The 17,292-nt window shown below is 40.0% G+C and overlaps 2 protein-coding genes across 2 annotated transcripts in view; both read left to right on the top strand.

Annotated features, from left to right (window-relative positions):
* Positions 1-9,395, top strand: part of mbd5 (methyl-CpG binding domain protein 5) — a 34,394-nt gene extending 24,999 nt beyond the window's left edge. The window contains exons 7-11 of the mRNA XM_079629350.1: positions 1,351-1,646; positions 3,729-4,676; positions 6,265-6,338; positions 7,700-7,775; positions 7,863-9,395. Of these exons, the coding sequence (XP_079485476.1) occupies positions 1,351-1,646; positions 3,729-4,676; positions 6,265-6,338; positions 7,700-7,775; positions 7,863-7,922 (1,454 nt within the window). The 3' untranslated portion in view covers positions 7,923-9,395. The remainder of the gene's footprint in view (positions 1-1,350; positions 1,647-3,728; positions 4,677-6,264; positions 6,339-7,699; positions 7,776-7,862) is intronic.
* Positions 9,396-13,825: 4,430 nt separating this feature from the next.
* On the top strand, positions 13,826-17,087 carry sowahcb (sosondowah ankyrin repeat domain family Cb). The gene is made up of 2 exons (XM_079628769.1): positions 13,826-16,225; positions 16,349-17,087. The coding sequence occupies exon 1, from the start codon at positions 13,986-13,988 to the stop codon at positions 15,426-15,428; it is 1,443 nt and encodes a 480-aa protein (XP_079484895.1). The 5' UTR covers positions 13,826-13,985; the 3' UTR covers positions 15,429-16,225; positions 16,349-17,087.
* The last annotated feature ends 205 nt before the right edge of the window (positions 17,088-17,292 follow it).

The following is a 17,292-nucleotide window of genomic DNA, read 5'->3' as shown; positions in this document are numbered from 1 at the left end:
TTAATCTTACTCTGTGTGCTGGGAATGTATTTGGAGGAGTTCAAACATGCAACCTTTAAAACCAGCACAATAAATCTGCATCACATCAGCCAGCACAGGGTTTCACACACCGATGTGTCGCTCCGCAATCTACGCATACACTTACAATAAACATGCCGCTTTTTCTAAACTTCAAATATTCGTCCCTCAAGTTTTTGTAAAAACAAACATTGCATTTGCAGGCATTCCTGCAGAGTTTATCTCCATCCCTGATCAAACTCTTACGCCTGTAGCCTTCTAGTAATCCGGAAGGCCTCGATTAGCTTGTTCTGGTGTGTTTGATAAGGGTTGGAGCCCAAAGCAGAAACATGACGCTTGTATTTTTATTAGATGGAGCATGTGAATTATTCAATGACTTGCTGTTTATTAATGTAGTGCTGTAAAGCGTGTGATGAACATTGGATACATGTACATTTCTAGTACTGTATTTTCCGGAGTATAAGTCGCGTCAGTCAAAAAATGCGTCATGAAGAGAAAAAAAAAACATAAGTCGCACTGGACTATAAGTCGCATTTATTTAGAAATTTATTTCACAAATCCAAGACCAAGAACAGACATTTAATCTGGAAAGGTTATTCAGCTCCACAACAGCACACAGAACAACAGCTGAATAGTGTCCGGTGTGTTAGCGTAACACATTAACAGTTATTCAGCTGCACATTAGCATAAAGAACATATACTGGGAGGCTGAATAGTCTACATTAACATTAGCCAGTGAGTCCAACAAGTTACCGGTCAGCAAGTTCACCAAGCTCCCGATCTCACTCTCAACACTGAATACATTGAGTTCTTCCTCGGTGTCGCTTCTGAACAACTCCGCTAACTAGAGCGCCCTCTCGCGGCTGTAGACGGTAATGTTTTCTCTTGGTTCATCTCAGTCAGTATGAATTAATTTTGATATATAAGTCGCACCTGACTATAAGTCGCAGGACCAGCCAAACTATGAAAAAAAAGTGCGACTAATAGTCCGGAAAATACGGTATGCGCTTCTGAACATTTCTGTAGGTGGAATGTGCTCTGTGTGGATCATGCTGAATATACACCAGTTTTAGACTGTAAAAAAATTGGAGGTAGTGTGTGTGACGTCACCCGTAGTGTTTCTGAAGAGCATTTTTGAAGCCCAAAGTGGGCGGAGCCAGCCGTCGCCATCTTGGCAGTGCGTCACTCCCGGATAAACGAAAATGTGCAGCGATATTAAGATATTTTTTTTAGTTCCTCCAACTTTTGCATATTTTATTTACTAGTACTAATGCAGTATAGTAATATGTGGTGAGTGTTGTCTGCTGTTCCTAATGCATGCTTTGGCCACAGGTGACCCCGCATCGCTGAGCTGCAGTATAGGAAACTCTCCTCAGATGGGCGGTGTCATGGCCGCCGCTGGGCACATATACCAACACCATCAACACCCACACCATCAACAACACCATCAACAACAACAACAACACCACCAACACCACCACCAGCAGCAGCAGCTGCACCCGTCACTGCAGGGCATGCATGGGGTCTCCACATATCCCAACCAGGGGCATTCCTTCGCAACCGCTCCTTTCACGGACAATAACGTTCCCAACTCCAACAGCTTGCCTTGCCGGTACCAGGATTATCAGGTGACTCGCTCAGTCAAGTGAAATAAGTCCTTTCTTTTTCCACAGCTAGCATGCTCTAAGGCTACGTTCAGACTGTCAGTCAAAATCCGATTTTTGTGCATATCTGATTTAAATCTGATCAGAATTGGCCGTTCGCAAAGACCCGCCCCCTACGCCGCTCTCACGCCACACCATGTTCTTACGCAGTGAACAAAACATTGCGGAGCAGAGAGGACACTGACAACACACTGTGACAGGACAGACCAGGTTACTTTTGATATTAAACAAAGTCTCACCTTTCAAATTTGGTAATTTTTTTAAAGAAATTTAAACAATAAATAGCGTTTTGTGGCTCTTTAATGTGTGTGTCAGATCGCTGTGTCGCCTCAGTTAAAGCCGCTCGTGAACCGATCATCTCTTCCTTCTAGTTCATTTATAGCATCAAATAAACATGAATGAACATCAGAAGGAATGTTGTTTTAACCGCGGAAAGACGTCAGTACACTCCGCTTCTCAAGTTCAAATCCTTCCATGTTAATCTACTAACTCTCCTGACTGCTTTTTCGGACAAAATGGCGGATGGCGAAGTATGATTGGTCAGATCACCTGTCAATCAAGCTCCCTGCGAAGGGTCAATTGGCTAGTGTGAACAGCAAAAAATCACATGAAATTTTTACAAATCCGTTTCAAGCATGTGGTTTGTAATCCTATTCAAATCGCATTTCTGGAAATCTGTTTCAGTCTGACCGCTCCGATTGGATTTCGCGTGGTTCATGTGACTTTCTCACGCCACGTAAAATGTAAATGTCAGATGTTGTTTTAGGAAACATGCTGAAGGTCGCTGGCGAAACAATGCTGTGTGGTTTTTGGCAAACTCCTACCAACGCCACATCATTGCCACAGAAACCAATGCAGATATTCCGGAAAACAAAAGAGTTGCATGGACACACACATCGGATGCGTTGCAATACCGTTGCAATACACAGTGTGCACATCAATAATTTTAGATCAGAATCCAATCGGAATACACAAATAATCGGATTTAGACTGTCACTGGCTGCGTTTACACGCACACCTTTCATATAATTAGAATATCATGAAAAAGTTGATTTAATTCAGTAATTCTATTTAAAAAGTGAAACTAGTATATTATATTCATTCATTACACACAGACTGATATATTTCAAATGTTTATTTCTTTTAATTTTGATGATTATAACTGACAACTAATGAAAATCCCAAATTCAGTATCTCAGAAAATTAGAGTATTACTTTAGACCAATACAAAAAAAGGATTTTTAGAAATGCTGGCCAACTGAAAAGTATACAACTCGATACTGAGTTGCGGCTCCTTTTGCCTGAATTACTGCATCAATGCGGCGTGATGGAGTCGGTCAGTCTGTGGCACTGCTCTGGTGTCATGAGAGTTATAATTACTGTGTGATTTCATGTAATATTAAAATTTTCTGGGATTTTGATTTCAAGGTTTTCATAAACTGTAAGCCATAATCCTCAAAATTGTAACAAATAAAGGCTTGAAATATCTCACTTTGCATGTAATGAGTCTATATAATATATTAGTTTCACCTTTTAAGGTGTATTACTGAAATAAATGAACTTTTTGGTGATATTCTAATTATATGACCAGCACCTGTATTTATCACGTGGTAAAAATGCCCAAAACCAGTCGCCTGTGGATGAGACTCTGACCCCAGCACTGGTGGGATGTTGTCCGGCTCCACTTCACACATGCAGAGAAACGAGGATTATAGGATGACGGGACACTCATTAATACGACACTTTATTCAACAGGAACAGCAGCTCGTTCTGCCCGTCACTCGTCATTACGCTATTTCTGCATCATTGCACATGCGCAGTCCTTTCAGTTTCGGATCAAGTGTTTACATGTCCTCTCGATCGGATTAGAAAAGGAATAAACCTTTCAATCCGATCAAGATTTCATTGGGGTCGAGCTCAATCGGATCAAGGTGTTTACAGGACGGCTTTTCAGTGCGCTTGAGCCGTCAGTCCGATTGCTAACGGATTATTTGGTTGCATGTACACGTAGCCTAAATGAATGACATGTTTTTGCCGTTTGTTCAGGGGTGCATGCCTGACAGCGCCCAGCCTGGAATGACATCTCACTCTGGAGACGCGGGCATGTACCGAGAGCCTCCGCAGAAGCTACAGGGTCACGATGCTTCGATGGCGGGAGGATCGGTGGAGTCGGTGGACGCGATCTACAGAGCGGTGGTGGACGCCGCCGGCAAAGGCATGCATGTGACCATCACCACCGGCATGAGCGTCAGCACGCAGGCGAGCCCCGTCCCCGCGCTCAGCGCCATGAGTGCCTTCACCGCCTCCATCGGCCAGCCGCTCAGCCTACCTCACGCCGTCAACGCCGTCATCCACGCGCCGCGCAGCTCTGAGGCTAACGAGACGCTTTCCCAGATCCAGCGCAACCGGCTGCAGCACAACCACGCGCGCGAGAAGAACACGCCCGACGGCTCGGACGCGCACGAGTATTTCCGCTCGCCCCATCCACACTGGGACGAGTCCAATCACGCGCACTGGAGAGGCGAGGAGTTTCTCGAGTGCTCCACACATGTGCACAGCAACACGCGCGTTAGCAAATCCGAGAGAAAACCCATCATGGACTGTCCGACGGAGACTCACGAACCCCACGAACGGTTTAACCAGCGCGTGAGAGAGCAGGTGAACGGCACGATGGTTCGCGGCGGATACGATGATGACCAGTCGCCCGGTTCCTCCACGAGCCTCGAAGGGCCGCTGATTAAAGACTACGCTCACTTCAACGGGCACTTTAACGGACACTGTGCGCCAAGCCCCTCGGACACGAAGAGTCTCAGCAGCGAGGAGGAGCTCCGGCACCCCGACTCGCCCTCGGCAGAACTCATGCACTACAGGCCCAGGGCCTTACACGTGGGAGAACTGGTCTGGCCCATTAAAGGCTTCCCCGCCTGGCCTAACAAACTGATGAGAGAGGAGCATGGACACAATCCCAGCATGCAACTGTCTGAACAGGCCAAGGTAAGAGAGACTGCCTCGTCCTGTTTATATCCCTTTGACTAATGCAAAATTCTCTGTTATAACACAAAATGTTAAGGAAACATCATATGAGCAGCATTTCCTGTTTCATTGAACATCTCGGTGAGATTGGTTTCAGAGGGTGTTTTTGGTGGACAAGTAATGAAGAAATGAGAATTGATCAAATCAATCCTGTCAGTAGCTACATATCCATCCATTTTATATCCGATAAGAAGACATGCTCATAAATGATGTGATGGAAACACATTTACTGAATAAATCCCTCAATAACCTCATGTGACTTTCCCTCAGCGTCAGCTGTGATTGGATAACTGGAGTAACCAGTGGACCAATGGCGTCGCAGCGTCTCTAATGTTGGTTTGGTGTTTCTGAAACGTCGGAGTGGAAGTGTGTGATCAGAATGATGTGTTTTAATTCGCCTTTGGCTAAGCCACGCCCTAGAATGTAGATTGACCAATCACAGCGCAGCCAAGAACGAGCCCCACAGCGGTCCGACACTTTTTCACGCCGCTCCATTGACTTTAACACCGGCGTCTCATATGTTTGGTCTCGGCAGGCTATTACCGTCGTAGTTTTATCAACAATATGGTTAACCGTTGTGTCTGGGGCATTTGTAACACAGATACACGTTTCCCAGAGAGGTTGGAGGGGGGTGTCCGTTTTTCCCTTCCCAAAACCGGTCAAATCCTGACAAGTGTCGTCTTTGGATTAAACTGTGTGGACGTCCTCAGTCAGCGAGCAAGATCAACAACACACTTTTGTCTCTAAGATACATTTAGCTTTTAACCTTACTGTGAGTTACACTAGTTACACAGTTTTATGCTGGTTTAGGTCATGATTGTGGTTCTCTACGCTAATTGTTGATACGCTAGCACACGCTGCTAATAAATACAACTTTATACTCGCGTAGTCCGTTTAGGATATGCTGTGGTTCAGTTTTGACTGTGACCGTTATGCTTTTGCCTCTATTTGGATCTTGTTGTTGCTTGTGGTTCTCCGGTATGTCTTGAATATAGCCTTCGAACACACACTGCAGCCCCTTCTGCCTACTTCTATCCGACACTTTATTTGCTGCTTTATAAAAGTTTGATAAAATTCCAGCAGGAAGAGCGTCACAGCATAAGCCATGTTGATGCCACACCAGAGCCCAGCTGAAGTTGACGGACGTAGCAACAGTAACTAAGGGGGGCGGGGCTTAGCCAAAGGTGAATTCCCTCCAGAAGCGTCTCACACACACGAGTGTGTTCCCGAACACCAGCATCCGAATGCTAGAGAACACGACAGCGCTTACTGAGTTTCTCTGGCGCTCGACACACACTCGTTTATGATGAAAACAGCCGACTGCAGAAACTTACTTAATTACTGATAAGTAATGGAAACGTTGATGTATTCACAAATGTTTTATGCGATATTCCAACTGTGCGCAACAGCTAGAGATTGTCCGGCTTCAGATCTCAGTGCACTTTGCGATACGAGATTTAAGTCAAGTTTCAAGTCTTCGGTAGTAAGTTTGTAGCACTGAAAGGTCCTGTACCTGGAGTGTCAGTGACCGATCTCCTGCTGTTTCCAGGTGGAGCCGGAGCAGCTGAAAACACTAACTCAAGACCTTCAGGTGCTGGACAGAGCCAGCAAAAAAAACAGAAAGTAAGTGTCTCGTCTCTGTAGCGAACCCTCACACGCTGCTACACATCTACAAGTGAGAGTGTTTAATGGTGTGTCCGGCGGCTGTGTAAAATGACGGACAACAGTTAAAAACATGAGCAAATAAATCTAAAGTTGATGTTGCCATAATAGTCCAGTCTTATTTAAACCGTAAGATGTCTAAAATATTCTTGTATTTCCCAATCCCTTTCTCCCTTTAAAGGAGATGATAGCCTTCACACATTTTTTACACTCTGTATTTTTCTAATTATTCCTTAAATTGAGCTTCCACTCATCTGATATCTTGTGACAGGTTCTCACTTTTATGTTAAATTCACCTTTGTATTGTATTGTGAAAAGCGTTATACAAATTATGTCATTTAAAGCAAGAGATCTCATCACTCTTTAAACCCCGCTGAGCAGTAGTCGTGACTGACTGGAGAATAAGGGACTTTAAGCACTATTATCACTAGGACATTGTTCCTAACAATTTTTTTATGCAAGTACATGGTAGTTAAAGACAAATAATATAAAGAGTGACTAAAACTTGATGAGTGGTGAGGTGTTAGAGGCCCAGCCTTCTCTAGCAACAAAATCATGTCATGTACCATCTTAGATCTATATATTACTGCTATAAGTCTGTGTTTAGGTTGTAATAAGGCGAATATTCATATGTCGGAGTATGTAAAGAGGTCAGTTCCCATTTAAGATAAATCCCTTTTTTTAAATCTTTGTTTCATAATTTTATTATTATGGCTTTAATTTTTTTAAATCAGTACTTTTTAATAATCATACATGTTTTTTTGAGCATCAAATCAACATATTAGAATGATTCCTGAAGGATCATGTGACACTGAAGACTGGAGTAATGATGCTGAAAATTCAGCTTTGATCACAGGAATAAATTACACTTTAAATATATTCAAACAGAATTTTGAATTGTCGTAATATTTTACAATATTACTGTTTTTTTTGTATTTTTAATTAAATAAATGCCTTGGTGAGCAGAAGAAACATCTTTCAAAAACATTAAAAATCTCACAGATTCCAAACTTTTGAATGGCAGTGTATCAGAACAAATGTGGGCGGGGCTTGACTCAGTCTGTGGTGAATTGATTGGATGGTTGTGGTTTGCTATTGGCTGATCTCATGTGAGTGACAGGGTATAGCCCCGCCCTCGTCATCAGAGAAGAGCTGCGAGAGGAACTTATTCTGATTCAAGATTATTAAAACAATAATGATGTGCACTGACAAATCATTTACAATAAACTGCAATATTCCATTAAAAAACGTTTTATTTTGATTTATGGTGACTTTAAAGATGTGTTGCTTGTTCTGAAGCGTCTCGTGTCGGTCTCTCGCAGGGCGGGAAAGCTGAATCATCATCTAGAAGCTGCGATTCATGAGGCCATGAGTGAGTTGGACAAGATGTCTGGAACTGTGAGTGTCACACACACACACACACATCACATGGTGATTCTCACACACCTGATTGGCTGAGTGAATGTGTTGTGTGTCGATCTACAGGTTCACCAGGATCGTCAAGTCAAACTGCCCAAACCCAAGAGGAGGAAGATCTCCAGATAACAGCAGCGATCAGTGTCTCTCTCTCTCTCTCTCTCTCTGTGATCGTGGTGCTACACACTAGCAGACGCTCACCGTGGCCCCGCCCACACCCTGTGACTGACAGGTGCTGGATCAGCCAATTAGAAAAGGCAGCAAAGACAACTTGCTGAAGAACTATTTTTTTCTAGTGTACAAGGAAAAATATTGAAAAAGCAAAAAAAACAAAAACAAAAAAAACAAATACTGCATTTAAGAACACAGACAGTCCAAATATTTCTGATATGTTTTCAATGTGTATATAGACAATACAGAAGTTTCATGGTAAACACATGGGAAGAAGTGTAAATACTGTAGGATATGACATGTACAAGCCAACTCGATGCACACTTTATCTTCAGCTGTACAAAACACAAAGCAGAAGTGTCTCGCGGCCCATAAGGCCCTGTGACATTACAATGAATAAGAGTCAATCTGAGACTTTTCTAAGCTTCAGTTTGAGTTGTATTTTGAGCGTGTGTGTGTGTGAGTGTGTGTGTGTGTGTCGGAGTGGACTTCACCAGCTCAATGGGCTAGTTGCGGGTTTGACTTGTGGGCTTCTATATATAGTTCAGGTCTTCCGGCACTAAACACTAATACATTCAGATGTTTTCTGTCTTTATACGGTTATTTTGGTCGTTCTTTTGTCACGTGTGTTTGAGTTCGAGCACATCGATGAAACACTGGCTTCGTACTGTAGGGCCAACGTAGAGGAAACCTGAGGCCTTATAATGTGTGTTAGACGTGATGTATGAAACTCCCAGTAAATCTTGGCAATAATACGGCACATGCTCGGTAAAGCCTTATACGTGTGTGTACACACACACACACACACAGACAGACACGTACCCTTCAGTATTATTTTAGTTTTTGTCTTTTAAAATGCACTCGTTATTTTCTCTCCTTGTAGTTTCACTCGTTAAGAGATGAACAGTCGAGGATCATGTCGTTGTCCACTCGCTCTGTCTGATCATCAGTGTAAAGATCTGATTTACATGTTGACATCACAACACCAATCACTTTATGGATCTCGAGATAACGGGGATCAGAAGCTTGTTTCTGCCACAGAATAAATAAATAAAAAAAGGTAATTGCGACTTTATCTCAATTCTGACTTTTTTTTCTCTCGCAATTGGGAGTTTATATCTTACCATTCAGTTACATTTACTTTTAATCATTTAGCAGACGCTTTTATCCAAATGAGGAGCAATAGAAGCAGTTACACTAACAATATGACAACAATATGTGAGTGTGATGACCCTTCCAGTAGTCTAACGCCGTTTTTATTTTGTTTTATTTTTGATAGATCTAGAAGAGAAAGGAAAGTGTTAGTATTAATGGATCAAGTGGTGCCGGAAAATATGCGTCTTCAGCCGTTTCTTGTTCAGGTGCGAGTTATAAAGTCCGAATTGCAAGATTAATAGTCATAATTTTGAGAAAGTTGTAATTCAGATTTTTTTTTCTTTCTGGCAATTGCGGAAATTGAGAACGTCGTAACTCGCAATTCTGACTTTTCCTCAGTATTGTGAGTTTATTTCAGTTGCAAGTAATAGTCAGAACTCTGAGAAAGTTTAAATCTCAAAATTACAACTGACTTAGTTTGAAATAGTCAGAATTCTGAGATATTATAATCAAGTTATAAAGTCAGAGTTCCGATTATTCTGATATAAACGCTCGATTATGACTTTATATCTTACAATTGTGTCATGTTGTCTCTCAATTATGGCTTTATATCACACATTTCTGACTTTATTTCAATTGCGTAAAAATCCAAATTGCAAGAAAGTCGCAATTCTTATATAAACTCGCAATTCAGATTTTTTTTCGCGCAACTTTATATCTCAGAATTCATTTCATTTGTGAGTTATAAAGTCAGAATTACAAGAGAAATAGTTGCAATTCTGAGAGAGTCGTAATTCTGAGATATAAAATCGGAAATCCGATATAAACTCGCAATCCAGACTTTTTTCTCGCAGTTGCGAGTTTATATCTCGAGATATAAAGACAGAATTCTGAGAAATAGTCGCAATTATGAGAAAGTCGTAATTTCGAGATGTAAACTCACAATTCTGACTTTCTCCTCAGCGTTATGAGTTTATATTTATTTAATTCCCGAGTTATAAAGTCAGAATTGCGAGATAAATAGTAGCATTTCTAAGAAATAGTCGCAATTCTGAAAAATAGTTGTAATTCTGAGATATAAACTCTCAATTATGAATTTGTTTACATCTAACAATTGTGTTTTTGTCTCACAATTCTGACTTTGTATTTCAATTGTGAGATAGTCGCAGTTCTGACTTTTTTTCACGCAATTGTGGGTTAATTTCTCGCAATTCCGAGAAAAAAAAAGTGCGATTTTTGAGATTAAAATTACTTCTTCTTCTTTTTTCTGTGGCAGATACAAGCTTTCGTAACTGTCAGTCCGCGAGCGTGCACGTATCGGCCACCCAACATCTGAACATGCCCGAGTGCATCTTTACCGTGACCCGATCTTGTATTAATGTGTTATTACCGCATTAACGATGAACTGTAGACTTCTGGACTCATACAGACTCAGGAAAGTCCTGATATCATTCAGATTCACGTTCTAATAGGATTTAATGGGGAAATTGAGTGTGTGTCTGTGAAGCTTTCATGAAAACACGATCAGAAGGGTTGAGCACTGAGGGCAAGTTGTGCTTTAGGGGTCATAGACTGGAACGAGCCTCACCCTGGAGGTCAGAGGTCACCGTTGGGGTCAGGACAGGTTGTATATAATTACTGTTGCACGTCTGCCAGTAACACTAACTCAATATGAAGAGCTTATTAAATTATTTTTTTGTGTGTGTAAACTCTATAGATGTGTGTAGGATTGTCTCTCATCAGTTTGCGTTTGTAACTCTAGTCTCGGGCCGAGTAAACACAGGTCCGGACCGCTTTCTCTCCTCGGACTCGGCCTACAGAAAGTTCACTACAAAATTAAGTGCAATATTTCCATGCAGTGGATCTGAAAACTATATCAACGCAAATATCCAGAGGTGAAATCATTGAAGCCCATGAACAGACGGACGGTGTGCGCGCGCGTGTGTGTGTGTGCGCGTGTGTGTGTGTGTGTGTGTGCTGGTGAAGTCGACTCTGTTGTCAGTGCAATGATGCGGCTCTGTGTTCAAAGTCTTACTGTTCAAGGTCAAAATACATTTTGTGTTCATGTGGTCAGTGTTGCCCAAAACCTTTCCATTTCTATTCTTTCATTTCCTCCGTGTGTGTGTGCGTGCGCGTGTGTGTGTGTGTGTGAACATTTTTCTTTTGTCGTCTTTGCTTGCTATTTTATCATTGGTATCTGACTGGTGTTACGAACCGTTCTGATGTCAATATTCTCCCCGATGCGTATCTGAGTATATATTTTCTCACCAGTATGTACTTTACAGCAGTCGACTTTGTAAAGTATGTTGTGCACTTGATTATGTTTGTTTCTGATAGCTTTGATGTGGCTGTTAGGTTTAGTTTGTTAAAGTCCATAATTTCTTATTGTTTCAATTGATTTTTTTAAAGATGTCCTAAACAGCAGTTTTGTAAATATTGTGAACATTACAGGTCATGCTGTGATGTGACATTGAAATGATGTTGCACCAATGTTTCAATTAAAACCTGGTCACTAAACTGGCGTCTTCACATGATGGATCTTCAGAAGTAATTGAAAGTCTGTGTGTTTTGTCTTTTTAAATTCATGTTTTAATACCATTTTTTAAGTTAACCTAGACTTCTGTTTAATTCTAGTTAGTATCGCACTGGTTTAGCAATTAAATGATTTTACATTTTATTGGCCACATACATATTTGTAAAAATTGCTCTAAATTATTGTGATTAATGTATATAAAACATGAAATTGCAAGGAAATGTCAGACATTTTTATATCACAATTCTGACTTTTTTTCTCGCAATTTTAACTTTCTCCGATTTTTTTTTTAATATTTTTTTTATCTTGTAGATGTAAACTCACAATAGCAAAAAGATACTTTTTTCATTCCATGGTGGACATATTAATTATATATATATATATATATATATATATATATATATATATATATATATATATATATATATATATACTGAACTAAATTATAAACGCAAAACTTTTGTTTTTGCCCCCATTTTTCAATTTTAGTTCAATTTTAGAGTTGCCTTTTATTGTGGCTAGCCTAAGGCACACCTGTGCAATAATCATGCTGTCTAATCAGCATCATGATATGCCTTGATATCTTCCTAATATGAGTATATATCTATTTCTTTGCTGACTGTGAGTTTATATCTCACGATTCTGACTAAAAAAATGTTACCAATTCCGAGTTTTGCGATTCTTACTGTTTTCCTCAGAATTGTGAGTTTTGCAAAATTGCGAGGGGAAAAAAAGGTCAGAATTGTGAAATAAAGTTTCCGTTACCTTTCTTAATTTTTATTCTGTGACTGAAAGATGATTCCCATACTTTAAACATATTGGGCATCTTTCATGAACACACATTCCTGTCAAGCTAATTTGACTTTTATTAATTCCCAGGATACGAATTATTGATAAACCATTCAATTTTCACTTGTTATAATGCTAATTCTTGATATCAACAATGACGTCATCACTTCAGAAATACAAATTATTGATATCAGGAATTAAATTTCAACTAAAAACTATAATTCTTGATATCTGCAACTGTATTTTCACCATAGGCTGCCATTCAAAATCAGTTGTTGATATCAAGAATTTATTTCTTAAAATTTCAGAAATGCAATTCTTACAAGTAAAAAATCCTAATTTTTATATCAATTATTATGTGGTTACTAGTGCAAAATTACATTTTTAAGTAAAAGTGTCATCAGTTCAGTGATGGTTAATTTTTTTTGTAAAATACATTTTCAGATTTCAGAAATATCGAATGTAACGTTGAAATAAATGCAGATATTAAGAATTAACATCTCAAATAGTGACGATTGAATTCTTGATTTCAGGAATATATATTTTTACTTGTAACAAAGTAATTATTGATATCATAAATAAAATTTTTTTACTAGTTTTTCTGAAATGTGAAATTGGAATTTCAACTAGTAATAAATCAATTCTTGATTTAATCAACAATTAAATTTGAATGGCAGCCTTTGGTGACATTTTAACTAGTGAAAATACAATTACATATATCAAGAATTATAGTTTTTACTAGTTGAAATATAATTCTTGATATTACAAATTCATATCCTGCGTAAAAAAATGGCTTGCCTGTTGCCATTCCCAGGATATAAATTATGGATAAGCCTATCAAGAATAATATTTTTTACTAGTTGAAATGTTATTCTTGATATCAACATTTCATATTTGTGCGAGTGATAATGTCGTTGTAGAAATAACATTTTAACTAGTGACATCTGAATAGTTCATATCAATAATAAATTTTCCTGGGAATGAATAAGTCAAAAGTCATGGCTTACCATGTGACCCTGGATCACAAAACCAGTCACATGTTGTATGGGTCAGAAGTATCGTTTTTTATTTTATGACAAAATGCATTAGGGTATAAAGATCATTTTCCATGAAGATATTTAGTAAATTTCCTTCCGTAAATACAACATTTATGTTTGTGAGTGAATGTAGCACACAGAATTATAATTTTTTTGTACCCTCAGATTCCAGATTTTCAATAGTTGTATCTCGGCCAAATATTGTCCTATCCTAACAAACCACACATCAGTGGAGAGATTCATTCAGCTTTTAGATTATGTATAATTTTATAAATATAAAAAAATTGACCCATGTGACTGGTTTTGTGGTCCAGGGTCACATTCATAAATCCATTGGTTTTCACTACAGATCGGAGGAGGCTGATGAACAGCGCCACCTGTAGGAGAACTAGAGAACTACCAACCCGGAGAGAGAGAGTGCGGGCGGGGATGATTATGAAGAGCATCAAGCAGATTAACTGGGGGATAAAGGATAAACGCAGCATTCTCGGTTTACCTGGATATATCATCTATTTATACTGTTAAATACTCCGTGATAGTTGATTTACAGAGGCAGTGTTTCGCTTGATGAATACACGTACCATGGCGACCGAATGCAGCCAAGAAGCGGTTTTATATTTCATAAAGGAGAACGGAGGACGGGTGAGGAACACGGATTTAACGGATCATTTTCGAGCTACAATCCCCAAAGATCCTGCGTTAAAACAAGCGGCAAAGGAAGCCTTTAAACGGCACGTAGACAGCGTGGCTTACGTTAAAGAGGAAAACGGAGAGAAATACGTTTGCCTCAAAAAGAAATTCAGGATTTCAAACGAGAAGAGTGACAGAATGAACGAGCTCAAGTCCCGTGGAGAAGAAGAACAACATGAGGCCTGTGTCAGCAAAAGTGGAGTAAAAGAAGTAATGTCAATGATAACGACGTTACCTGGCTCAGGTTACGGAACTGGTCATTTAAAATCACAACCGGATCCTTCAGTCAAGTTTTCACAATCTGACATGGGGAATACAAGAAGCACGAAGAAGGAGGATAAAACTGATTTAAGTCTGAAAATAAACCGATCAGAGAGTGAGGATGAACAACAAGAGAGGAAACAATCTGAGGGAATTAGTTTGGGAAATGAAGTGAAAAGCGAACCAGAGCCTGGAAAAGAAAGCCGTTTAACTGACGATTTCAACCGTAAACATTTCGCCCATGGTTTGATTGACAGTTCGCCTCAGGTTCGTCTGAGAAGCTCCGTTTACCTCCCGGGAAGGTGTCGCGACTCTCCGCGTCCTGACGCCGATTATGAGCCCGCGTCGTTGACGCTCGAGCCGCTGGAGCACGACTGGATGATGAGCGCGTCTGACGGACACTGGGAGAATCTCCATCGGCTTCTCCTCAGGGATCCCAGCCTCATTACTAGGAAAGACTTCATTACGGGATTCACTTGTTTACACTGGGCGTCAAAGCTCGGGAAACACGAGCTGATCGCAATGCTAGTCAACTTTGCGAAAGAAAACGGCGTCGCACTGAACGTCAACGCGCGCTCCAGCGCGGGATACACGCCTTTACATTTAGCCGCGATGCATAATCATCTCGAGGTCGTTAAGTTGCTAGTCGGCGCGTTTGACGCCGACGTGGAAGCTCGCGATTACAACGGGAGAAAAGCGTGTCAGTATTTAAAGAGCGACATCGCGCAGAACATACTAGACATCGTGGGCGCGTGCGTTGAATCTGACGCGGATCACGTGGATGTTGGAGACGCAAGTCGGTGGAGACTTTCGAGGGTTATTCAGTCCAACTTCAGACCTTTGAAAACACAGAACAGTATCGAAGAGGAAAGTAGCGGCGTGACCAGGAAACCTTCTCTTCGCAGGAAATCTTCGTTTACTAAAATGAGACCCAGTCTGAATAGAATCCGGTTGCGGTCGCAGATCGTGCACAGCACTTCTCTCATGGACCGATTTGACAAAGATGTGACAGAAGAGCCTTCAAACCTCCCAAGACCCAAATCAAACCTCTTTGGGTGAGACTGGGAAATTTATGGATTATGGATCTTTATGGATTTAGTTTCAGTTATTTTGATTTGATTCAATTTTATGAATTATGCAGCTCGTAAACGTTCTTTATCACTACTAGAAATGACAGATAAAACATGAAAATAATATGCAAAGACATTTCTCCTTATATAGAACTTTTTTTTGCATAAAGGTTCTTTAAAATCGAGTCGTATAGAAATGCTTTTGCTCGCTGGGGGCTTTTTTTAATCTCCTGTTTTGCACAATATTTATTGTGATACTGAATGTCAAAATAGTCTTCCAAAGCATTATGATGGTCTGATTTCTTATTATTCTCTGTCTTGACTTTTGTTAAAGTCCCCCTGTGGTGAAAATCCAGCTTTTAATGTTGTTTATGTGTCTGTGTGGTGTTATTAATCTGCTTTAATTCATAAGTCGACTGCATTGCTGAGTATTTTCTGCTTAAAACTGCAGTGAACCAAAGACAGTCTCAAAAACACGGTTTGAAATCGCTGGTGTTTCTGACGTCACAAACTACATTGTAACCAATCAGATCAACATGTGATCGTCAACCAGTGGATCTCTGAGCGAGTGAGTGGAGGCGGGGCTCATCTGCATATTCATAGAACCACGAATACTAAATGAGGCAAGGGTGTCGAGTTACATTTTAAGAAAAAAAAAGTTAAATATGTAATTTTGGTGATCAAAGATGAGTTTTAAGGGATACAATTATTGACTACAGGGGGACTTTAATATATATATATTTTTCTTGCAAAATAACCCCCACTTGCATTAGAAGAGTAGCACTACTGTTAAATATATAAATAAATATAGCTGCAAGCAGCGATGGAGGGCCCAAGCCGGTGGCAGCGCCAGCCCGGTGCCTTTAGTGTAACTAAAGGCACCAGGGTGGCGGTGCCACCGGCTTGGGCCCGTAATTGTCCTGAATTCATGTAAAATTGTGACGTATCTATTGTATCTATGTGTATTTGTGTATGGAGGTTATATCACAAGTGATTTGTGATATATATATATATAGATTTTCACAGGAAATAATTTTGAAACACCATCGACCCACCAGACAGACCTTTAACATTTTTGTGATATGTTAATAAACCGATGTTGAATCAAATAGTAATAGATTTCCCGCACTTTCTATTTCCCGCACTTTTGATTTCCCGCACTTTCTATTTCCCGCACTTTTGATTTCCCGCACTTTTGATTTTCCGCGCCATGCACTCGAAGGCTTTATTTCTCAGAAGGAAATTTTATAGTGACACCATTTCTATATTAATTTAAATATAACTAGGAGCCTTGAAACTTGAATGTTTTATGATCATTTTATGACGTTTATGATATTCAAGGGTTTTTATTTTTTTACTATTTGTACTGGAACTTTTGGGCTCATGACACAAAGAGTCAGATTTTCCTTGATGATTTTTGGCGTACTATAACAACTGTACTGTACATTCGTAACTCAAAACTTTATCTTCACTTGTAACTAAACTGAAAGACTGTATTTTAAATACATTGTGACATCACTCTGTCACAGGGCAACACATCATTGGCTAGTTTCACATCATCACCTCCTTGACCCCGCCCACTTCTGACTAGTAGGTGAAGTGACATGGATAAATAACAATGTTTAAAATAAAAATCTTCCTCTAAAGTATTTTTGAATCCTTACTGACCGATCTATATAATTAAAATCTGAATCTAAATGTTTATTGCCTGAACATTTAAGGAAGCTTTCCAAGTTGAGTAAGATATTGGTCTTGCTGATCATATTTGACATGTTTCTCATCGAGCTCTGAAGTTCAGTCATAATCTTTTGCAGATTAGCCAACGCCTTCAGACTGAGATCTTGAAACTCGTC

The sequence above is a fragment of the Phoxinus phoxinus genome, assembly GCF_949152265.1.
Source record: "Phoxinus phoxinus genome assembly, chromosome: 11".
NCBI classification, from domain to species: domain Eukaryota; kingdom Metazoa; phylum Chordata; class Actinopteri; order Cypriniformes; family Leuciscidae; genus Phoxinus; species Phoxinus phoxinus.
This window is presented reverse-complemented; position numbering and strand designations above follow the sequence as displayed.

What these genes read in the sequence shown, in the direction of transcription:
- sowahcb (XM_079628769.1), top strand. Translation starts at nt 13,986, where the DNA reads ATGAATACACGTACCATGGCGACCGAATGCAGCCAAGAAGCGGTTTTA.